This window comes from Rhinolophus sinicus, linkage group LG02 (assembly GCF_036562045.2).
Source record: "Rhinolophus sinicus isolate RSC01 linkage group LG02, ASM3656204v1, whole genome shotgun sequence".
Taxonomy (NCBI): domain Eukaryota; kingdom Metazoa; phylum Chordata; class Mammalia; order Chiroptera; family Rhinolophidae; genus Rhinolophus; species Rhinolophus sinicus.
In genome coordinates, this window is record NC_133752.1 from 162,455,035 (window position 1) to 162,480,669 (window position 25,635).

General features: G+C 36.8%; 1 protein-coding gene across 26 annotated transcripts in view; it reads right to left on the reverse strand.

Annotated features, from left to right (window-relative positions):
• PPFIBP1 (PPFIA binding protein 1) overlaps positions 1-25,635 on the reverse strand; it is a 170,744-nt gene that overhangs the window by 41,807 nt on the left and 103,302 nt on the right. For all 26 annotated transcript variants that reach the window (XM_074325884.1, XM_074325891.1, XM_074325886.1 and 23 more), the window contains 4 exons: positions 13,479-13,577; positions 10,103-10,308; positions 2,441-2,527; positions 523-636 (listed from right to left, as the gene is read on the reverse strand). In XM_074325884.1, coding sequence (XP_074181985.1) covers positions 523-636; positions 2,441-2,527; positions 10,103-10,308; positions 13,479-13,542 — 471 coding nt within the window. In that variant the 5' untranslated portion in view covers positions 13,543-13,577. Of the gene's footprint in view, positions 1-522; positions 637-2,440; positions 2,528-10,102; positions 10,309-13,478; positions 13,578-25,635 lie in introns of those variants that run through there.

A 25,635-nucleotide genomic window follows, 5' to 3' on the forward strand; every position in this document is an offset into this window, starting at 1 on the left:
TGAATTACCCTTATTCAATATATGAGAAAACAGAACAGAGAGGTTAAGAATTTGCCAAAAGTTGTACAGCAAGGAAATGGCAGAGCAGGGACTCAAACCTAAACCTCACTCCAGTGTGTACTCCATCCATTATATTATAGGATCTCTCATATATGAGCCCCGTGTGTGTGCGCGCGCATGCACACAAGTTTTTTTAAATAAAGGTCATATATGGTACTTATTTTTTTTCTTAACCATAAAAATATGCTCATGGCTAGTAGTTAAGAAACCATATGAAACCATAAAGTAGAAAGTTAAAATTACCTACAATCCTATTAACATTTTATGCCAGATTTAAATTACATGAACACTTTTTATTGTATGTATGTTTCAGACCCTGTTATTCTAGGTTTTTGCTTAAAATATGCCAGTCTAAGTGAATCACAAAATTAACTGGGGCATCAGAGCGAACATGACATATAAATGTAGCATCTCAAAGAGTTCAGCAGGAAAATCCCACCTGGGGGCTAGCTTTGTACATACCTGCTGCAGCATTTCCTCTGTGGCATTCAACTTCTCTCTGTGCTCTTCAAGACAAAACTCCAAATCTCGAATCTTCTCCCCCTGTGCCTCTACCTGGTCTGTTAACACACTTACCTGTATTTAGAGCAAAATACTACAATGGATTAGGAAGAATTTGGGTCCCACTGCAAACTTTATTTCTCTAAACAGAACAAGAATTGGAATGCTGTCAACTCCTCATTTGGTTGTAAAGAAAAAAATATCTGAGAATTAATAAGTCAGCAAACCCTTCGCACTCCTACTTATGTGATGCTTGTTGACCTAAGGACTCTTATTCGGTTTTTAAGAAAGTTAGGGGTGACTGGGATGTGTAATGCTTTATAAGTTAAAACCATTTCAGCCATTTATGATAGAGCATGTAAATAAATTACCTTTTTAGGGCGCGGGGTGAGGGTGGGAGGTAATATTAGAGACTAAGAGAGGAAATGGAGTTAATGTTTGAAAGAGAGAAAAGTTATCAAGGACGATTCAAGTTTGTTACTTCATGAAGAATTTTTTAAAAATCCAGAAAATTCAAATTCCATGATATCTTTCATGACCACGTGGTTCACAAATGTGTTCAAAGCCAGCGTGTAACTCAAAGGTCCACGAAGAGTCAGTGGGTTAGTCCTCCATCCTCAGTGCTTATTGGAAATCTCTGAGTTTTCCTCTAACAATCACCAGCCTAGTAAACATACTTTATTTAGCTCAAAATACCAAAGTAAAATATTTGTCAAGCATTTAAAACAACATGGATAGACCTAGAGTGTATGCTAAGTGAGATAAGTTAGACAGAGAAAGACACATACCATACAATTTCACTTATATGTGGAATCTATGAAAACAAAACAAACGAACAAACAAAACAGAAACAGACTCAGAGAACAAACTGATAGTTGCCAGAAGGGAGGGGAGCGAAGGATGGGTGAAAAAGTGAAGGGAATTAACAAATACAAACTACCAGTTATAAAACAAATAAATCATAGGAATGTAGTATACAGCATATGGAAATATAGTCAGTAATATCGTAATAATATTTTATGGTGACAAATGGTTATAGACTTATCGTGGTGATCACTTTGTAAAGTATATAAATGTCGAGTCATCATGCTGTGCATCTGAAACTAATCTAACGTTGTATGTCAACTATATTTAAATGAATGCATATATACATACATACATACCATATTTCCCTGAAAATAAGACCTAGCCAGACAATCAGCTGTAATGCATCTTTTGGAGCAAAAGATAATATAAGACCCGGTGTTATAGTATAGCAAAATAAGACCAGGTCTTGTATTAATTTTTGCTCCAAAAGAAGCATTAGAGCTGATTGTCCAGCTAGGTCTTATTTTCAGGGAAACACGGTAAATAGGAAAAAGTAACATGAAGAAGAAAACTCAAATTTAGCCTATAAACAGGACTCCACTATTCACTTTGTGTTTTGTTTGGTCCATAGTATCGTCTTAAAAACTTAAAAATATTAAATATATATGTATTCAGATTCAGAAGTATATATTCAGACTTGAGTCTATGTTATGAGTATGAGTGTGTGTGTGTGTGCTATATACCATATATATATTATAAAATTGGAATTTCTGTTACATGTTAAAAAAATCAGCTCAGATGACCAATCAGAAAATCAGATCACATGACACTGTGCCTGTCATCAGACTGGCCCTTGAAGAGCTAAGGTTGTTAAGGGCTGCTCGCCTTAGCCTGGGTATGCACACCCTTACTCTGTCACAGTCCTCACCACTCCCTACTGTATGCAGATGGCCTGTGGCACTTCTGTCTATCAGCAGTCTGGCTCCTGTAAGCATCTGAATTTGCTCTTCCACTTTAAAATGGTCTTTGTAAGTATGCCATGAAGAAAGAACAGCATTTATAAATCACTTGCCTGAAGAACGAGAGATTCTTTATCATTTTCTAAACGTGCTAGCCTTTCTTGATACACATCTCCATTCCCGGGTAGGTGTCCATTTGTCTGAAAAAGGAAGTAATATGGGTAAGGCTGACCCTCTTTAAAATGGAACTACTGTGGATAAATAAAAAAATTGCATCTGTTTTTTAATCCAAGGAAATGGAATTGAATTCAGCACAGCTATTACTGACATTAATAGAAAATATGAGAATGCAATTCGGTTCATCTACGTCAAAATAGGTAAGACAGGCACATAACACATGTTGGCATGTTTTCACCAAACTAAACAACTTCTCATCAAGCAGAAAATAATGACCCAAAAGGAACAGTGGCTACTGATATTCACTGATAGTAGAGGTACACCTGGGGCATGCAAAGCTTTGCACATGTGTGGTTGGGCACGAAACCCTATTTTTCCCCTGAATGATCAGTGCCCCTAATTCTGGATAGGGACAGTGGGATGCCCTTTGGTTCCTCCCCTCTCCTCCCAAAGTCCCAAATCCAGGATTGCAAACGGGAGTCAACAGGGGCAACTTACACCACAGGTTTCTTCTTGGTACTCAAGTCTCCAAATCATGGAACAAATCTTCCCTTCCTCTTTGAAGCCTTTCTCTCTTCCCCCAAAAGCTTAAGCACTCAGTCCACAATGACTTCCCCTGGCAGCACTGACTAGCCATGCTCACTGGTGATTTATGACCTTCTGTCCCAAATTCACTAACTTCTTGTGAGTTTGCTTGTTCATATAACATTATCCCAAGCTCCTGGGCAGAGCTTGTAAACAGGTAACATCTTGTAATCTCCACAGCATCCGGCTCAGGGCTCCCTCTTCCTGCCCATCCCTCATGACCCACCCCCCGCCCCCGCTTTTCATAAGATTTGGATATATTTAGAAATGGTATAAATGCCAAAGGAGGTATAGATTGGGAAAGCAAGTTAGATTTTTTTTCTCAATTGTCTTATATATTTAAGTCATTAAAGAGACACATGAAAAGGCTTACAATGAGCAGACGACATAAAAACGTCATTTTGAAATATTTGTAGTCTATGTGATATGGCCCTGTTATCTCATTTAAATAAGTCATGACCATATAATATGTAATCTCAATAGGATTTCCTGATTTCTCATTCAAATGCAATAGAAATAAAAGCCAGTAGAGTCCAAAATGGCTAGATGGGCTCAATTGAAAAATCAAATAACAACTTCAGATTTAGAATCAGAGAAAATACAAACACATCCTTACCACCAAGCACACATTTTAAGTGAGAGCTAGTATTTTTCCAGAATTAACTGATAATATTATTCTACCTTTCCAACTAATGCAGTTTCTACTATAAATACTGCGAGTAACAAAAGTCATGTGTTAGGAAGGGGGGGAAAAAACAAACAAAAATGAGCATTAATAAAAAAGGACCATTTCAGGATGTTTCTTCTAAAAACTTAGGCACACTGGATATATTTCCCATGAGGCCACAGAAGAATCAGAAGCTAATTTAGTAAGCATGCAATGTGACTTTAGAGTGGATAAAATCAACATCAGCCATTTGACGACATACCTGCCCTCCTCTCACAGCATTAGTCTCTTCATATTGTAAACTAAAATACCCAGAATTAAGTGACAAGTATTATCAGGAGTCTGATGGAGTGGCCTAGACGACTTCCATCCCTGGGGACAACCATGAAAATGAAACTTATGCAACTTGTTGAGGACAGTTTTTTTGGACAAAAGCCAGGATGCATACCCATGTGTGGAGACTGTTCCTACACAGCTTTAAATGCCTCGTTTTGATTAAGGATGTCAGCAGACACCCGCTTTTAAAACCCCACACAAACAACGTTTTATGAACAAATACCTTTCACGAGGTAGGAAAAAAAGCTTTCTGCTCAGTGAGGACACAGGGCAAAACTCCATGCACAGCACCTCCTCATTTGTCAATGTGCATCCACTGTCAATATGCACAGGTGAGTTTGACAGATTTCTTTACAGACTCCCACAAGGTTCTTTTAGACACGTGACTTGAATAGGGAAGATGGGCTCTAACTCCTCCTTGCCTTATTTCCATGCATGTTATCATGCTTCCCAAAGCTTCTACAGTGGGGGAGAGGGGTAGATGCTGACGCTGCATTATCCTGGTCACAGGTCTCCTCCCGAGTTCCCCAAGTTAAAGAAGGATTCGGAAAAGAAGGTTCCTAGAAGCTAAAGCCCAGCTCCTCCTGTAGCAGCATACCATATTCATTCCTTCAGCCATTATTCATTCATTTATTCAATATTTATTGAAAGCCAGCTGTGCGACAGGATGTAGATCTAGCAAAAGAATCTCTTTTCTACTTTGGAAAGGTAACATGAGATCAACAAAAAAATGCTGTCCCTCTGTTTCTTGCCACTTATTCGTTCTTAACTCACTTTCAGAAAAGGGCAGAGAACTCTCTTGCTATTCCATCCAAACAAACAGCGGTAGCCTGGGGATTTCATTAAAAGTGCACCTCTCACTTATCACACTGCACTGGCCTTTCTCAACTGAGAATTCTACTGACCTGGTGCATTTGTTTTCCTGTGCCTGTGGACATTTTTCATAGATGTTTACCAGAAGCCGAAGGGGAAATCAGCTTTAGTATTAGCCAGGATGTTTCAGAGACACGCTACATAACTCAGATAACTGTGACCACATATGGGATACAATCTTAAGATGTACCTCCTTTGCCAAGACTTGAAAACACATTCCCTGGAGGCACACATGAAAAGAAAAGCTGGTCAGAGAGCAGCAGGGATCAGAGGATGCTGGGAATGGAGTGTGTGTCTGTGAGTCAGGAAGAACAGCCAGCAGCCCTGCAGAGAACACATGCCTGGGACTGAACTCTTGAAATTACAAACTTTTTATTTTCAGAAAAACTTTTTTTTTAAGTTATTTTGAATAAATATCTATTTTTTAACATATACATAACATAAAAATTATTATAATTTAACAGGTTCAGAAGCCAGTCAAGAACACTTCGTTTCGCCCATTTATACTCTATTTATTCCATGGGCTATGGTGTCTCATTTGGCGTTATTACCATCAGTATTTTCACTCACTCTGTTGAAAACTGTATTTTTTTAATTTCTGCTAATCTTGAGATTGCCTCATAATTAAAACTGCCACATAATCAGACACTTTGGGATTTCATGACCTGATTTAGGTCATGACCCTCAGCTTCGCCTAGTGAAAAACGCATTGTAAGAATGCCCTAGGGTCACCAAGTTAGACCTAGGGTAAGCAAAAACTATTAGGTTGGTGAAAAAGTAATCAAGGTTTTTACAACAATTTTTAACCTTTTAAACTACAATTACTTTTGCACCAACCTGATACTTGCTTGGCTCAAAGGGACGCATTTCCCTATTTGCCCTCTTAAACTCAGAGCTTGCTATAAAGCACATAATCCTCCATTGTTAATATTTGTGTTAAATTTCTGAGTCTTAAAAAATACTTGTTCACTTCTACAAGGCTACAGCTATAGCTACCCTATTATGTAGATTTGACATTCCTTCGGCTACTAGTGCTACTATTTTCTTTTTTCTTATCCAGCCTCTGATCATATGAAACCATTACACAGGCAGCAGAAATTAGTAGTGAAGGAATAACCTACATCCTACAGGAAACCAGGGGATCTCCCTAGTCTGGGCAAAATAATAATTAAAACAGCAAATGCCCAGTTGCACTAAAGAGAAGATTAGTATCAGTCGTAGGTACATGAACTCTCAAATTGGTTACCATTAAACATAAATGAAATCTTAATTATGTAACTAGTATCATTCATTAATAAGTTTTCCTAAAATATTATGGAAGCTCCTTCACAGTCTGAGCCATGTCTAGCTTTTGTCAAAACAGTGAACTACATATGTGTAATTTGTAACCTAACTCCTCTTGGAACTGGACCCAATCCTTTCTTTTACTCATTGCAAAGGGGTCCTGTAATGTTAAACGTTTTCCCCCTACGCTCTATAATCCACATTTCAGTATTACCTTTTTGACTAGTCATCCACGAGACTTACTGATAAGCATTCAACATATGTTAGCTTATGGGGTATTCACAATCCTGTATGGCAGAAACTATCATCCCCATTTTATAGACGAGTAAACTGAGGCAAACAGCTTAAGAAATTTTCCTCAAATCATACAAGCTTCAAAGAGTCACAGCCAACATCAAAATTCAGATCTGCTGTCTCCAGAGTCTGCATCTGTAACTGCCAAGTTATAATCCTGCCTTCTTTATCATTCACCGCTTTTTTACAACAGGACCTCTTTTCTCATTATTTTAGCAATTTCCCCATTAACAATACAAAGGGGGAATTTGCTAAGGTTCTGGGTTCCTTCAATTCTAAGATGCCATCAATTTTTATCACACTATTAATTTTTTACTGTGGTAAGACACACGTATAAAATTTATCATTTTAACCATTATTAAGTGCACAGTTCAGTATATTAAGTACATTCACATGGGTGTGCAACCAACTTCATCATCCATCGACAGTACTGTTTTTCATCTTGCAAATCTGAAACTCTGTACCCATTAAATATTAACTTCCCATTCCTCCGTCCCCCCAGCCCATGGCAACTACTGTTCTACTTTCTGTCCCTATGACTTTATTGACTACTCTAGGTACCTTATTATTAAAAAGAAGAAGAAAAAATAAACAATTCCAGCTAAGATGTGTATATATCCCACTTTTAAGATCACAAACACAATGCAACTTCTGAGATATTAAAGTGGGAGAAATCTAATATTATCAGCAAATCATTAAATCGTAAGCCTAAGACCCTCTACCTGTTGGATTCTCAGTGCTGCCTCAATTCCCTTTTGGTTTTAAAAGTAAAGTTCACCACAGGCTTAACACTGTGACTATTCATTTCATACTTATGCCTTGATTCATCCAAACACTCATTCCAGCTTTCCTCTTCTCTATTTGGGTATTGCCCTTTGCCGGCTTTCTTCTTTTATTCTTTCATTTTCTGTGTGCTTGAAGTAACACATGTAATTTGGAAGGATTGGGGACAAGATGAGGGAATAGATATAAATAAATTGGATAAATATAAATAAGTTTAACTGAAAAAATGTACCTTTCTGGATCCACCTCTAGTTTATTTTTTAACTGCTGTTTTTAGGTTAAAAACTGAATATTCATAAGTTGTGTAAAGTACTTATCACTTTGTGGATATTTAACTTAAAACTGTCAAATATTAAGACAGAGAACAACCCAAAATACAAATTAACAGGCCATTATCCATTGAAGGAATAAATTTAACATAATAAACAATCAGTTCATTCAAATGTGCACTTCATTTTATCATTCAAGTGGCATTACAAATATACTTCAATACAAATATACTTATTGTGCACCTACTATATGCCAGGTGTCATTCTAGGCACCATGGATATAGTGAATTTTGTTTGTTTTTTTAATACAGGCAAAATTCACTGATTCATCATTTTACATTCCAGTTGGAGAGACAGAAAATAAATGATATAAATATGGAAAATCCACAGGACATAAGTGGTGAGTGCTAAGAAAACAATAAAGAAAAGAAATGTAATACAAAGAATAAATATGTGAAATTTTAGATATAGTGGCCAGGGAAAGCTTCATTGAAAGCATAACTTTTAAGTAAGTACCAGGAGACTATGAGAAAACTAGTATACAGATATCTAGGGAGAGCTTTTCAGGCAGAGTGAACAGCCAGTCCAAAGGCCTGAGGCCCGTTTGCCCCGCATGTTTGAGCATCAGTGAGGAAGCCAATATGCCTAGAGTGGAGTGAAAGAGGGAAAGTGTAATGAGACATGAGGTCAGAAAATAATTACGAGTAACTCCTGTAAGGCCTTGCAATCCAGAGTCAGCATTTGGCTTTTGCTCTGAATGAGAAATGACTATCGTTGAAAGTTTCTAAAACAGGAGTGCATGACATGATCCGGTTTATATTCAGATATCATCATCATCATCATCATTTTTACTCTTTTTCGGAAAGACTTTAACATAACAGGCTGAGTATGCATTAATGGAAGTGTTTTGGACACAAGCCTTTGTTTTGGACACCACTTGTTTTTGGACACAGGTTAAATATTCAACCACAGGTACCTTTAAGCTATGGCTACCATTGGCAGCCTCTGGATGTGGGCTAAGAAAAGGTTCTTCTCCCACTAGTAAATTCCTTTCCCATTACATGCCGAATAATCAGAAAAATCTAGAGTAAAGAAGGGTGAGACAGGAAGTAGAAATAGCCTAAGGAATATTCTGGGAAACATCTAATTTTAGTGCATGAAGCAATTCCCCGAAGAAATTAGAAAAGCTGGATACTTAAATCTCTAGAGGAGAAACTTGCAGAACAAATATAAAGTATAATAACAAGGCATCACGTATTACAAAAAATAAACTATCTCTAACTGTCAAAGTTGTGTAGCTGCACCACCACTAAAACATTATCGTACTATTTGCGCTCAGAAAGGGGAAGGCATCTTGGCTGGGGACATACCATGTTTTCCCGAAAATAAGACCTAGCCGGACCATCAGCTCTAATGCGTCTTTTGCAGCAAAAATTAATATAAGACCCGGTAAGAAGGTAGCAGATAATATATTACATTACATTACATTACATTATATTATACACGGTCCTATATTATATTAAAATAAGACTAGGTCTTACATTAATTTTTGCTCCAAAAGATGCATTAGAGCTGATGGTCCAGCTAGATCTTATTTTCAGGGAAACATGGTAAAAAACATTCAGCATGGCCTGGTCGGCACCAGTATTTTGCGTCATGTCATGTGAACACGTTTTAGCTGTACGATGTAGATTATGGTTCCCAAAGAAAATATTAATAACTTCCATATCTACCACAGATCCAAAAATAGACCTTAATTCTTTCATACAATTTTCATTGGCTTTTATATAAACACAATTAATGCATAAGCTTAGTAATGTAACTTCCTCTAAATACTTACGAAATAATATTTTTTCTATCTTCTCCTTTGAATATGTTTTTGTGATATTCTATTGATTTTATGTGTTTGACACATATTAAATCCATGGTATTTACCATTGTATTCAGGGAAAGGGGAGATCTGCATATCATCAATTTTTGAGAAGGATGCCTAGAAAGAGACCTCATTGTTCAGTGACTAAGAACATCATTTAAAGCCCAACTCCACAACTTAACTCGCACACTGGAATTGAAATGACTGCCACAAACCACTAGATGGCCCTTCATATCAAATATTGCTAAAAACCGTTGCTTTTTGAGGCGTCTGTTCACTGTCTGCCTATTTAGAATTGCTCTTTACAGTAAACCACCCAATATTATTGAGAGTATCTGTTATGTGCATTCTTTCTCTTACCGGACTATTTGTTCTAAGCCACAATAGGTCATTCTGATACAATCTCAAAGCTCATCCAGCACTGTAAGAATAGTCAGGTGACCTGCTGGCACTCATGAAATGTACACTAACAGCACATTTAAAAAAATTATCCTTAGAGTCAAAATGTAATTGGGATATCTTAAGGGCAAACTTGTTGCCCTATAATTTTTACTCTTGTTCTAATTGGCTAGAAATTTTGGAAAAAGAAGCAAAAAGATTCACAGCATGGAATTTGTAACATGCAGACACCTACCATTTGACTCTGAAGCCATTCAATGAGCGTTTCCGCTGTTGAATCTGGAATCTGGCATCTCAAGCCTTCCTTCTCATCCGTTTCCATCATCTCTAACAATCCACGCAGGTCTTCCACAAGGTGCAGAGCTCGCAAGCTTCCCATGAACGGGGAGGTGGGAGACTGGCAATCAAAAATCCCATTGGAATATTCCAGAGCCTTAGAGCCTAGGATTAAAAAAAAAAAAAAAAAAGTCACAGAGAAAGCAACAGAATTTATATTAGATAACAAACTAAAGCTGAAGGTGGCAAGCAAGTCCAGTCACAGTGAGCAATCACCAAAACAAAAAACAAGGAAAAGATAATTCGATCATGTAAATCTCTCCAAGACCTAGTTATCTAGTGCAAAAATTAAAACTACATAATTGATGGTAAATATCAGTGGCCAAATACTTAACAAGGAGGCCAACCGTGTGGTATAATAAGAGGATAGCGGGCTTTGGTGTAAGATGTGCTGACCTCGTAGAAAGAAGGGATAAGAAGGTAGCAGATCAGTTTGTGGGGAGCCATGCATTCCAAAAAACACAAATTTTAAGGGCCATAAAGTCTTTAAATTTCCTATAAATAAGTTACACATTGAGGTGGAAATTGCACAGCATAATTTCAAAGGTAAGAGGGTCAGCTCCCAGTTAACTTACCAGAATTTAATCTCTGAGAAGTTCAATGATTACATGTGTATACTCATATTTGTACATGTATGAGCATGTATGGGCATGTGTATGTAAACATTTTCCCCATGATTGTTTGCGGAGCCTAACATCAAATGCTCTTGCTAATTTTAGCTTAAAAAAAAAACAGTTTTACAGCCATTTTTGTTTTCTATTATTTATAAAACATTCTGCTACTTACATCCACATAACTGACCCACAGTCCATTCCGAAAGCACTTGTGTATACCTCTTCATCTCTTAGATTTTTATTTTCTGGTCTGTCAAATATACATACTATCAAATATAAGAACTGACTTTATACTTAAATATCATTAATTATGATATTTAGGCTATCACCTCATGAATCTGAAGGTCTTACAATTAGGTGAGACCTGTGAAACAATGTGTAAGTTCTCTCTCCAGTTGGCCATCTGGCTTGATCAGTTCTAACAATGGGGAGAGGAATTCCCTTCCAGCTAATCCATCCCATTGATCTACCTAATACTGGGACAAAATCTGCCAAACTCTAATAATGGCAACCATTGATATGTTAGGCACAATGCTAACTAAATGCTTCATGTAACCCTCGGAATCAATCCCCTCAAGATCCCTTTAGAGCTGAGATGAGAACGCAGAAAAATATACATTGAGGAGAATATGTCAGGGGGAGGGAGGGACAGAAGAGCATTAAAACCCAGACAGGCTCTAATGTCTTATTCCTCAGTTTTAAGCAATAGGATAATCTGATGATATTATTAAAAATACATGAGCCCCTGATAACCCTCTATCCTGTTAAGTCTCTGTCACCAAACAAAGTGGGGATAAGGGAGAGATGTGTATTTGGAAAATTCCCCAAATGTTTGTAGTCATTTCTCCTCCTCTCTCACTCTTACCTCAGTTGGAGGTATAATATTAACAGAGGTTAATTTGAAAACATAAATCCAGATCCTGCCCACAATGCTACTGGACTGACTTAGTTTGAGGTGGGACCTGAGGAATCTTGATTTTCTTAATAACTCTAATGTTGACAGGAACAAATACACTAATCTAGTGCAGTATATAAAATATAAATCCTTCAACTACTGTTGCAGAAATAGCACTTCTCTCATCTTCATTTTCACCACAAGTGTAAGGTAAAACTTCTGGTAAGAGTCTAGAATTGGTTCTAGTTATGTTTTCTGAAATTGTGACAGAGTAATGCCCCAAGCAACAATACACTTTTTTAGGTTAAGTATAACCAATTCCTTACTAGATGTGGTGGTTAAACTCTTTGCCTTCGTGCTAACCTCCTCTAGATAAGTTTTAGTATTCCAGTGATCCTTTGAAAATGATATTCCATGAACTGAATACAGTACTCTAAAGGTATGGTCTTATCTACAAAGGAGATCAAATTGAAGTCAGGTCTCCAAGACATCTAAGGATAACAAAGGAGGCCAAACCATGACATGCCACTTCCCTCAAAAGAAGAACCTTCTGAAAAGGAAAACACTTATGGTTTCTTCAAGCCACCCAAACAGAGTAGAATAGAATTTATGACCAAAAAAAAAAGTAAGCAGCTGAGGTAGGAAAACTAGATTCCAGGAGCAGTAAAGGCCAGCTATATCCTGACCCTGATCAACAAGTACATTCATGACAACCAGAGCCAATAGCCCATTCAACCCTCTTCCCGTAGTACTGGGTATTTATCTTGAGACAAAATACAAAATGTGACACGAGACCTTAGGTAGCCACCACTCTTGAGAGACTGCAAGAGAGTGAAAGAGTTCGCCTATTAACTAGTCAGTCCCCTCAGCCATGATGAGAAAACCAGGAAGTGATGGTCTGCTGCTTTTGCTCAGCTTCCATAATAGAAGATTCTTAACAAGCAAGTAATAGGATCAGACTGCGCTTTAGAAAGGTGATTCTGGTGGTTTAGAGAAAGATGGACTAGAGCAGGAAAGCAAGAGTGTCAGGAACATCAAATGAGAGCATTGCTTAGATAAAGAAAGACAATGGTAGCATAGACAGGAAACATTTTAGAGAGGGGGAAAAAAGGGAACAATAGCATTTGGTATAAGGTAGAATTGATAGAACGTGATTGACTAAGTTGGGGGATATGAGGGACAAAAGTGTGTAGAATGACTTAAATTTCTGTTTAGGAAACTGTGTGGATGAAGGGCTATGAAATTAGCTGAAGACTACTAGAGGGGTTTCTGAGGAAAGATAACGAGCTCAATGTTTTAAATAGGACATTTCAGGGGAGATATCGGATTGGCAGTTAGAGACAGGGACTTGAAGCTTAGCAAAGAATTGGAAAAGTAATTAGATGTGAGAGTCACTGGTGGAAAAGTGTTGAATTCAAGGGAACAGATCAGAACATTGATGGATAGTAGGTAGAGCAGTATCCCTCAAAGTGTGGTCCACATACTGCCAGCACCCGGATCACCTGGGAAGCAGATTCATTATCCTTAATCAGAAGCCTAGGATGGTACTGAAACTTTTGACATTTTAAAATAAAATTTAAGAATAATTCTGGAAGAAAATGGAGAAGAGGAACAAATACAGTACCATAGGGAACCAAACTAAAGTAGTTGGAGAGAGATAATAGATGAAAATAAGAAAATGGAAAGGTAATAAAAGAGTTATAATGAAAAAACCAAGAGAGCAGAATAAATGGCATGATTCCATTTTTTTAGAGGACGCAGATTACCTGCTATAATACCATCCATTTGCTCCAACGCTGCAGCCAACATGTCACTTGCATCACTCATCATTTTGATATTCGTCAAGGGCAAATTCCAACCTAGATCTGAAAAAACAATGATGTTAGCATTACATCCTCTAAATGATACACACTTCCTGGCAGGTTTGATAATTCAACTTCAAATTATAGCTCCGCCTAGCAGACAAACACGGAGAATGTCTAAGTAGTAGAGCTGAATCAACTGAACCATTTAACAAGTGTGGCCAATAATCAGCTACCGTACTGCAAGACCACATGCTACCCCTGTGTCAGTTAATAAAATCAGTAAGACTCAGTTCTTGCACTCAAGGTGTTTAAAATTCAGCAGAACGGTTTCCATGCTGTTCTCTGTACAGCTCTGGGTCCCTGTGAAAGGCACTGGGGATGGCTGTGGAACCTTGTTGAGGGCCATGAGGCATGCTGAGTAGAGAATACTTCTTTTTCCCTGCACCAGCCTTACCCAATGTCTGCTCATTTAATTTTGCCTTTTTTTCTTTATAGAGAATTAATTTAATTGTAAGAGTTGCCTAATAAAGAGGTTCATGAACAAATATACTACACACATATCTGTTATTTTATAAAGTAATAGTAGTAACCATGTACTGAATGCCTACAGTGGTCCCTACATATTTATATAAATTACCCATAATCCTTAGTCATGACAACAACCCTATAAAATGGATAAATTCATCTCCATTTTATAATTGAGACCAAAGATGTTTGTTGATTTTTTGCATAGAACCATAGCAAATAAAGCAAAAAAACATTTTTTACCTAGATCTGTCCTATTTCCACTATCATATTGAATTTCTGTTTATTTGAGCTTATCTGAACGATAGGTTTATACTGAAATTGTGTCAAAAACTACTCCCTCTCTTGCCTGTTAAAAAATCAAAATTATCCTTGCAAAAAATTTGGTCATTAACAGGAAAAAGTCAAATTATGTGATCTTCAATGTTATTTAATGCATTTCAGGTACCTGTCTAAGCATCCATATAAATTCTCCCAACAGGCCTAAAGAAGGCTCTTGCTACTTTGCAGATACTGTGATGTATCTGCATCACAGATGCACAGTAGCAGAACAAATAACATGAGAAATAAAGATTACGCTATTTCACAGAAACCTTTGCCCTCTGTTTCCAAGCAGCCAGATTTCACTTACCACTTTATCTTTACAAACATATTTACAATTCTGATGAACAGCTTCTTGGATCAGTTCTCTACTGGGTATTCATTCCAATAAAATGTCATTTAATCATTGTGAAATATTACTTTGATTTTATAGTTTTTATATATTGCATCTAAGAATTTGCCAGAACTTTACTCACTTCAGAAAATATAAAATATCACTACCATGTTATGTGGAAATACTACAACACAAAAATACCCAAAGCATGTGTTTACAGTCACCCAGACATCAGAGAGTTAACAAACAATGTTATGAACCTAGGTAGTTCTCAAAAATTTACTTGCACATTTAGCTAGCGAACAGTTCAGAGATGGGGCATCAATTTAATAATCACATTTCTGGCGGAATACTTAAAACGTGAAAAATGCGAACAAAGATTAAGCCAAATAGCATACAGTCATTGACTTTCATATAATTAAGTGGCTTGCATTCCCTTTCATTTTAAAAGTTGCACTTCAAAGAGCTCTAGATACTATGGTGTATATACACACACACACACACACAAACACATATATATCATAGTATATACACACATATATATAATCATAGTATACGTGCATGCACGCACGCACACACACACACACACACACAGTGTGCCAAAATAATGTACACACATTTTAAGAAAGGAAAAATCTGTATTAAAATTGTGATATTCAATATATACCGATAACAAAAGATGAATACAAGTCATGTCAGGCTCAGCTATAAATATGTAAACATGAGGAATGCTAATAAAACAAAGTGATGCTCACATTGAAAAAAACTCTCATTGCCTCACTAAATCAGAAAAACAAATATTTGCCTTTGGTACCAATTATATTTTGTGTAGAGCATGAACACATTCAACTATAACAAGTCATTATCTATTTCTTCAGTTCTGTTCATAGAGCCTTTCAAATGCTACGGCATGGAGGTCTGAAAACGCAGCCCATGCTTTTCAAAGTGGTGAAAACCCATTTTTTAAAAAACTTTCCAATTCTTTAGATACCAATCCTTTGTTTACTATCATAAAAATACGATGATATTACATTGTTATAAAAGTTTATAAATGCTTACTCTTGATCTCTACATGTATCACGTAATAGCCTACATGTAACTGTAAGGAGAAGACAGACAGTGAGAACAATAAATATGTATGTAATGTGTATGGCAAAGGCAGTAGGTGGTTAGGGTTAAAAATGGAGCAGGACAAGAGGGGCCAGGAGTTTGGAGGGGTTTGCAAATTAAATAGGGAAGTCAGGAAGAGTGACAGATTCAGAGGCCAAAGATCTCTTTAATATGTTAAAAGTAGTTAATTATAGGTGGTCAAGTTCAGTGGTATTCCAAATATAGAACTTCTATGAATCAATACAAAAAATGGGATGGGTAATGGCATTAACAGACATACAATAGAAGAAACACTTTTAACCAATAAAAATATGAAGAGATGCTTATTGTATTAATAACCAAGGAATTTAATACCACAGTGTGATACTGTTTTATATCCAGTCTGTTGGCAAAAAAAATTAACACTACCAAGTAATGTAGTGGATATGGATTCATAGAATCTCTTCTAGAATGGTAGTAGGAATGTAAAATGAGCTAAAATTAAACATTCATTCTCATTTTCAATCTAACATTATTGGCTCCAAAGTATATAACCACAAGCAATACACAAATGTTCACTGTAGGACTCTTCACAAGGACAAAAATGTGGACATGACCCAAATGTCCATCAATATGAAAAGAGATGAATAAATTGGTATATTCATACAATGGAATTATATACAGTTGTCAAAACTAAAGAAATGTATGTATAGTATGAACAAATCTATGCAATATAATAGCAAATAAAAGAGTAAGTCTCTGGTAAATTCAGCAAGACATTTTATAAAATTAAAAATAATTAAATACAAATATACATATGAACTATATATAGACTCAGTGTAAGCATGCGCACAAATTAAAAAAGGAATGATAACAAGAAATTCAGAATGATGGCTACCTCAAACCAGGGACATACTGGGACAGACTAAAAAAAGAGTTACATAGGTAAACGAAAGTCAATGTCAAGTTTTTGAGTCAGGTAATGAATTCAAAAGTGCTTATTGCATTATTTAAAATGACAAAATGAGAATTCCATTTCTGATAATGGTAGAATATATTTTATAGGACAAATTGTCCCACAAATAGCAATATAAAACACTACATAAAAACAATTTTGAAGAAATAAGAGAGCCACAGAAGCAGGTAAAAACTGGAAGGAATTCATTCTTGAGTAAAGGGAACCATGTGAGTGAGATTCAGGTTTATACAGCTTTTCACCTGCGGACACACCTCTCAGTCCATGGGAGGCAGAGTTGCTAGGACTCGTGAAGAAAATCACAATCTTTTTGGTTCAAAGGATAGAAGGGGGTACAGTGCCTACATTACATACAAAGATGTTTAATACTAATTCATGGTAGACTGTGGTAAGTTAAGAATAGATAATGTAATCCATTAAAACTATTAAAAAAAGACATATAAACAAAAATGCCAATTAGGATGATGAAATGGAATACTAATAAAAACCTCAATTAATCTGGAAGAAGGCAGTTATGGTGAACAATGGAGAGATGGGATAAGCAGAAATCAAATGGCAAGATGGTAGATTTAAACTCAATGGTATAATCACATTAAATATAAATGAAATAAACACTATTAAAAGTCAGACTGGTTTTAAAAAAGACAGCTCTAACTATATGCTATTAATTAAAAATATAAAGTGAAAAAATGAAAAATGAGATGCCATGCACATAGTAAGCCTAGGAAAGAGGAGTGGCTATATTAATGTAAGAAAAATAGCTCTCAATCAAGGAATATTATTGGAAAGGTATTTTATAAGGATAAGAGTCAATTCACCAGGAGGTCGTAACAATTCCAACTTTTTTTTGCAACTAATAACAGAGCTTCCAAATACATGAGGCAAAAAACAACACAATTGAGGGAGAATAACCCAAATTAAATCCTTTTGTATTTAATCTAATTGTTGATATGGTTAGATTTAAGTTTACTGTCCTGCCATTTTTTTCTGTTTGTTCCATCTGTTATTTGTTCGTCTTTTTCAACATTCTTTTGGAATGGTAGGCAAGATAGGGAAAAGAATCCAGTAATAGTATAGAAGATTTGAACACCATCCACCATTTTGACCTAATTTAATTTATAAAACAAAGCACTCAAACGCAGAATATACATTCTTTTCAAGTCCACATGTTATATTCACCATGATAGGCCATGTATGCAAAGACACAAAATAAGTCTCAATAAGTTCCAAATGGGCTTTAAAGCAGGACACAGGAGACTTAACAACAGCCACCTGAGTGGTAAAGTACTAACACTAAGAATAGAATTTCCATATATATTAAAATTCTGGCTTGCCCATGGCTTGAGTTATTTCAGAGGCAGACTAATTTAGTGAACATCTGTGTTGATAAAGCTATGTCAATTGTCGTGGCTGGGTCAAAGTATTTTTAAAAATAGAAAGGCTACATAAAAAGGCTTCAGAAAATCCTATGCCCTTAAAAAGATTTTCCTGTATCCTCAAAATCATTTCTGAGAGGAAGATTCACCTGGGTGTCCTCACATACTTAACACAATGGATGTTATTCCAATACAATAGAATATTATTACTCCACAATAAAAAAGACTGACCTATTGATACATGCTACATTATGTTGAGCAAAAGAAGCCAGACATAAACAACTATGTACTGTATGATTCCTTTTATATAAAATTCAAGAATAGGCAATCTATGGTGATAGAAGGTAGAACAATAGTTACTTATAGGAAGTGGCAAATAATTAAAGGAGATACTGGAGGATTTCCTGTTCAATATGTTGATTGAGGTTTGGCTACACAAGTTTATACATTTGTCGAAACTCATCAAACTATACATTTAAGATGTGTATATTTCACTGTATGTAGATTTCATCTCAAATTTTAAAAATTAGGAATAAAGATGATTTTTAGAAATTAAAAATTACATTTTAAAATGAACTAAATAAATGGATTAATGTAAGTAGGAAATACATGGACTTACAGTGATAATATGTCATGAATCAAGGGTAATGAATAATCCAATTACAGACCTGAGGTCCAAAATAAAAGACTCAGACTATCTAGGTCCCTTTGTTCTAATTCTTTGCTTATCCAGAAAACTGATTATAATTTTTTCTTTTCGGTGGACAAAACCATTTAGAAAATTCAAACTTCAACATTTAATGATCCAGCAAGTTCATTTCTATATTCTATATAGCTAATATATACTTCTTTGAATAACTTGCTGAAGGCAGCTACCAGGAAATACAGCTACAACAAGGGAATAAAGTTTGGGTTCAAGGTCATAGCTCAAACTGGAGAAACCCCTTACTTGTTGGGTGACCAGAAAAGACCAGCTGTGTTTGCAGGCGTCCTCAATCCAGTAGTTTTCTATCCCAATGGCTTAATAAAACTAAGTTTAGAAAAGTCTTCAGAAAAGTAATCTACTGGGAATAATATTCATATATTAGAGTGTCAAAAAAAGACCCAACAGAAGCATGTTTTGTGTATATTTCAAGCTTGGTTAGGACCCATTTAGAGCAGATTTGAATGGGATAAAATATCAGGGAAAGTTCCAGCAATGGGTGTGGTGGCTAAAGCATTGGCAGCAAACGAAAATTTTTTGCAAGGTTGCTGACTAACTGATGTTTTAAGTCAGGCTGGCTGCCCAGTCTCTCTGTGAAGAAAGAAAGGCTGTACGAAAATTACAAAGTTTGTTTTAAACTTTGGTTGGAATTACACTTAGCCTAGCTTTCTCAGCTTTCCTTAGGTAAAATGTTCAGGTTTGAAAGAGAACCTCTAATTTTGTGCCCAGAGATGGGCACAGTTCACTGAGATGAATAAGACACTTAAAAGAAGAAATCCCGTCATTGCAAGAGAGAAAGTTTACATACATTCCACTAGGCTGGTGGAGTGCCATGTTATTATGTGGGCATTATGAAAACAGCATATTTTCCTACAAATTACCCACAGATTTCTCACCAGTTTTTTTCCCAAGATGCTTACTAGGGATGTTAATCAATGACACAATGATTTCCAATGTATGCAGCAACACAATCTTCGGAAAGATAAAATGTCTTAAAAATGAAAAGACCAAAAGTATGTAGGAAGGACTAGCAGTGGTTATCAAGCTGTGGTTTCTGGACCACCACCACCAGCAGCAGCAGCAGCAACAGCAGCAGCGACACCTGGGGTTAGTCAGACTGTAAAGCTGTGGGTCCCACCCAAGACCTACTGAATTAGAAACTCCAGGGGCAGGGCCCAGCAGCCTGGGTTTTTATAAGATGTCCCTGTGATTCTCATGCACAATCACTGCGCTAAGTATAAGAGGCCCTCCCTCTTTCCTCCTGGGACAAGCCCCACCCAGATGAGGTTGGAACTGGTTATGGAGGTAAACAAGTACAGAGCTCCTCTCTCCAGGCCCCCAATTCTTACTTTTGATCCAAAAATAACAGCTTTGAAGAAGCAATTATGTTCAGTCCAAAAAAAAAAATCTCTCCCTTTCAACTTCAACTACTATGTCTTTATATCTGCAACATGCTAAGATTCTTAAGCAATCCTCCTTGCTTTCTGGTTCTCTGCTATGTATCTGTCATTACATACTTTCTCCTCCCTACAGTTATTAGTCCAAATCCTTTTCACCGCCAATCTGCTCTAACATCCCTAGAAAACTAATTCAGAATCATGTGAAAAGGGAAACACGGTCAGAAGTGGGGGTTAAGAGGCATGGGAAGCGTTGAAAACAGGAAAGGTTGAGGATGCTGACAGCAAGGGTAATTCACATTTACAAAATGTGTCCAACTCTAAAATAGGTATAATATTGATGATATAACTAGAAATTCATACACTGACTATATTTGAAACTATTAAAGAATTATTTTAACTTTTAAGTTATAACAGTTCTTTTTTAAGAGCTATTATTTTTTAGAGATCATTAGCCACCTAGTCATGGATGAAATAATACAATATCTGGAATTTGCTTTAAAATAATAAATACAGAAACAGGATAAAAATATAGATGAAACAAGATTAGCCATGATTTGATAATCATTGAAGGTAGGTGATAAGTACATTGGGTAACATTATATTATTCTACCTACATTATCACATATTTGAAATTTTCCATAATAAAAATATTTAAATTTTTCATTCATATCTTTAGACAATAAGATTTTCAAAGACCTCTGACCATAATATATCGTCTTAAGTGTTTTGTTTTTCTATCATAACCTCAAGCATACCAAGGGCTCATCAAATATTTACAAACCAAATAAGAAAACACTTATGTTAACCACCTGGATAAACAAACACACACTCAGAAAAGGGAACAGTGTCTCCCAGATAGAGAATTGCAAGGCAGCGCATAACAGAGGGAGTATTAATGACTGTGCATTAGTAAAAGTTACTTATCTTGCTCACTAAAATGAAGAGCCACAAAATGATGGGGCAAAGCTGGTAAGTATTCAAATAAGTGAAGCAGCAAAGGAAAACAAAGATAAAAGGAAATGAGCTTTTCCTTTTATTCTATGCTATAGCTTATTCTATGCTATGATATTTAGAAATGAAGGGAATCGATAAAAAGGTTCATACGATAAGCCAAGATTCACTTCTTGAATAAAAGGATGTTGCTTCTGTGAAAAACTGATGTGTATTAAAATATCAGTAAATCTGAAGGTCTTGTGATAAATGAAAAGAATTCCCATCTTTCCCTGTCTACTATTATTGGAATTAGGACTACACGAAGAAGTTAGGAATTTGCCCCAGGTAACTCAGGAAGTCCAAAACCCATGTTGTTCCCAAGTCTCTCACTGATTCACAGTAGGCATTTATCAAACAGCCAGTATACCCTGACCGGGATCACCAACCTTGACCTTTCTTAAGAGCTTCTAATCCGAATTATACATTTCCAGAATACCTACCCTGCCGGCCTCTTCTGCTGCACAACATACCCTCCTCTGAACATACCCCTGCTCTCTTCTCTCTCTCTGCTGTCACATGAGCTGCTTCTTCTCTGCCTGGACCACCCTTCCACGCCCTGGTAAACACTTTCGAGACTGCAGCTCAGGCATCCTTTCCTCTAAGGCCTTGCTGACTCCTCTCTGAGCATCCATGGCATGACTCCAGGACAGCCTTAATTTTACAGTACTTGTATCCTTGACTAAGCTGTGCGCTCCTTGAAAACAGACTGTGTTTCTGATCTCTGCATCCCCAATATCTTGTGTGGTGGACACAAAAGGCCTGCTCCAGTGGCTCCTCAAACACGCACTTTCATGTCGTAAGTATTTAACTCCTATCATCCCTGTTTTGCCCAATAGCGTGACCTTCCTCTTAACTGATTAAGCCAGAAACCTATCTGCTCAGCTTACCGTTTAAGAGAAATGTGGATACATTTGATCATTGCTATCACCCTTCCTCTCTACAATCTTACAAAATGAATCTTCATGCTCTTCAAAGTGTAGGTGAACCAAATTCACTGTGCTACTTTGGAAGGACATTATTCCTAAGAGTTTGCAAACTTAGTTCCCAATAAGATGGAGTATCATAAAACCTGCCTGAGCAGGTTTTAACTTGTAATTTTCCAACCCATACTGTAGACTAACCACCTGTAACAGGCTCATCTGTCTCCTAGTTTCCTACCCAGGTCTACCAACCTAGTTTTAGCTGGCTAAGAGTTAAGCATTTCCAGAATGTGGGACCCAGGCACACATCCTACGGAGGGAAGGGGTGTGTAATAGCTACTCAGAGCTTTGAAAGGGGGGGAAAGGGCAAGTTGTCTATATAGAAGCACACTCTAAATAAGTGTTTTATAAACTGTGTCATGACCCCTAAGATTAGAAGGTAGTGAAATAAACTTAGTAGACTGCAATCAACATTTATTTAATAAAACAGAAAACATCAGAGTGTCTCATAAGAAAAGCTTAAGTACTGTTTTGTGAAACTTTTGATTCAGTTATTATATATACATCTGCATACAATAAATATTGAAGGCCTACCACGTGCCAGGTATTGGAGATAGAACAGTGAAAAAGACAAGCAATAAAAGAAAACTATTTCTGCCTTTAGGAGGCTGACATACCAGTGGTTTCAGAGTGTGTGTTTATGTGGGCCTGGATATATAGGTATTGTATCATAATACGTATAAGAAAGTATATCTTACACTGGGTCAACAACATTTGAGAAAAACTGCTCTAAAATGGTGCTATTTAAAATGTGGTCTGTGAACTGGTGTTGGTCCACCAATTGTTCCTGGTCTACTCTGAGATAAGAACAGAAATTCAGAATAAGTATTTAGAGAATGTTATAGCAACCTGACCCGCCTGTGATATCCACTACGTGATAACTCTTCTGGCCCACCCAATTTTTGTTTTAAATTAAATTTTACAGAAAGAATCCATCTATGATGAATTGGAGGGTAAGAAAAAACTGGTCCTTCACCAGAGATTGTTGGAGAAGCACTGCTCTGGAGGACACCCCGGGCACGTGTCTTGGGAGGAAGTGTGTACACAGTATTTTGATTGGAAACTCAGCCATGGACTATGGATGGAGAGAAAGGGCAACACAGGAAGTTAGAGAAACCCATCAACTGGGGGATATGGTTCAGGGTTATTCTCTCTCCACACATGTCAAAGGATAAAAATAATTAAATGGCAAATGGAAAACTGTTAGCACTGACACAGATGATATATGATTCAATTCAGAAGTGAAACATAAACCATTTTTTAGTTGTATAAAATTAACATGAATGGCAGTCACATAATTGAACTACTTATATGCCTAATTACAATGCATCACAACAGCAAAATAGTATAATTTCTGATCCACTTTGTTTTAATTACAGCAATAAAGGATATATATATTTCGCACTAAATTTTCATAGTTTGTCATTCATACATGGCCCCAATTGTACTGTATTTAAAAACAGAAGAATCACGTGTACAACTGTACACCACACCATCTATATATTGCGCTGTGCACTCACCCAGAATCAGTCCTCCTTCCATCGTGGAAAATTTAAAAAAAGGAAGAATCTTGCCAGCATACCAAATTGATTAGGAAGAGTGGTAAAGACTGTGGGCTAGGGAACCGTTTTGTGGAGGAATAAGACTATAATAATTTTAAAAACTAAACTGTTTATCTAGTGGGCAATTTTTGTTGGTTTCTCTTTCAACTGGGTGTTAGTTACACTCTTGGCTGTATAGTAAGTATAATGTCAACATTTTTTTTTCTTTTATAGTATACATGCTTCTGGCCATAATCCGCAGTGCAGATGTTTTCAGCTGTTGGAGAAAAAAATCAAAACCAGAGCCCTGAAATTATACAGTTGAAAGTACAAAATACATTCTTAACGTAGTTATTCTCTATTACAATATTAAAAGACATATGGAAATTCTGTACAATTAATGAGTACTGAACCAAGTAATAATGGGTAATGTAATGCTTTTCAAGTTACTTGTATTTCAGTTCTGAATGACTGGCACTGATTGCTGCAGGAGGAGATGTGCGTAAGGGAGGGGTAATGAGAACAAGGAAAGCAAGGCCAAAAATTATTTCCCAACTCAGGTGCTGGAAAACGATAGCCCATAAGCCAAATCTGGCCCACTGCCCGTTTTTGTAAATAAAATTTCATTAGAACACCGTCACACTCACTCCTTTATGTATCATCTGTGCCTGCTTTCATGCTACAACAGAAGATCTGAGTAGTTGTAACCCACAAAACCCAAAGTATTTACCCTCTGGCCCTTTGCCTGCCAACCCCAGCCCGAACAGCCTCCTGAAGCACACAGACCCCTCCCCTACTGATTGAACAATATTTACTGAGTATCTGTTATATATCAGGCACTGTTCTAAGTGATATGGATATAGCAGCAAAGAAAAAAATGGAAAAGTAAAAGTTGCTGCTCTAATGTCAAGAAAATATAAACAAATAAATATATTTAAATATATAGATGAGATGGTGATAAATAATATGGGCAAAAGAAAGCAAGGAAGGAAGATAAAGATAGCATTAAGTTACTACGTACCAGGCACTGTTTTAAGTGCTTTTCATGTATTAATTCATTGAATCCTCACAATAACCCTATTGACACAATATTTATCCCTATTTTATAGGTGATAAAACTGAGGCACAGAAAGGGCCCTGAAGCCACGCAGCTGAAAAATGGGTTTGAAGCCAGAGAGTCCGACTCCTAAGCCCATGCTCTTAATTATACACTGTGCTGGCTCTTTGTGCAGAAAGGGAATGGCAGGGAGTTTTGATTTTAATATGATAATCAAGGAAGGCTCCACTGATAAAGTGACATTGAGCAAACTCCCAAAAGAGATGAGGGAGAAAGTCACACGAATATATAGGAACAGCTTCTGAGTAGAAACAACAGCTGTACAAAGGCCCGGAGGTGGGAGAGCGTCATATTATTTGGTATTCAGGGAGGAAGAGAGGGAGGGAGGGAGGGAGGCAGGGAGACAGGGAGGGAGGGAACGAGGGAAAGAGGGAAGGAGGCCAGGAGGCCAAGGGAGAACAAGAGAATTTACATAGAGTGAAATGCACAGGTCTTAACTTACAGTTTAATGAGTTCTGATGAATGCACACACCTATGTAACATGTATCAACATTCTTATCACCTTGTATATATTTTAATGAAAGAGCTAACAGAATGTGATACAGTGTTTGGAAAAAAGGAATCACTCCAGGGTTGTGGCCTACTCCACGGAACGAGGGAGTGGCCATTTACTGAGGCAACTGACTCCCCACTCCCAACCCCAAGCATAACAAGTACTTCCTCCATCCACCAAAGAAAATAAGCAAGAAGAACTACAAAATTATTGTCTACAGAGAGTCATCACCCGCCATCTTTTATACTAAAGCCTAACAAAATACCTGAA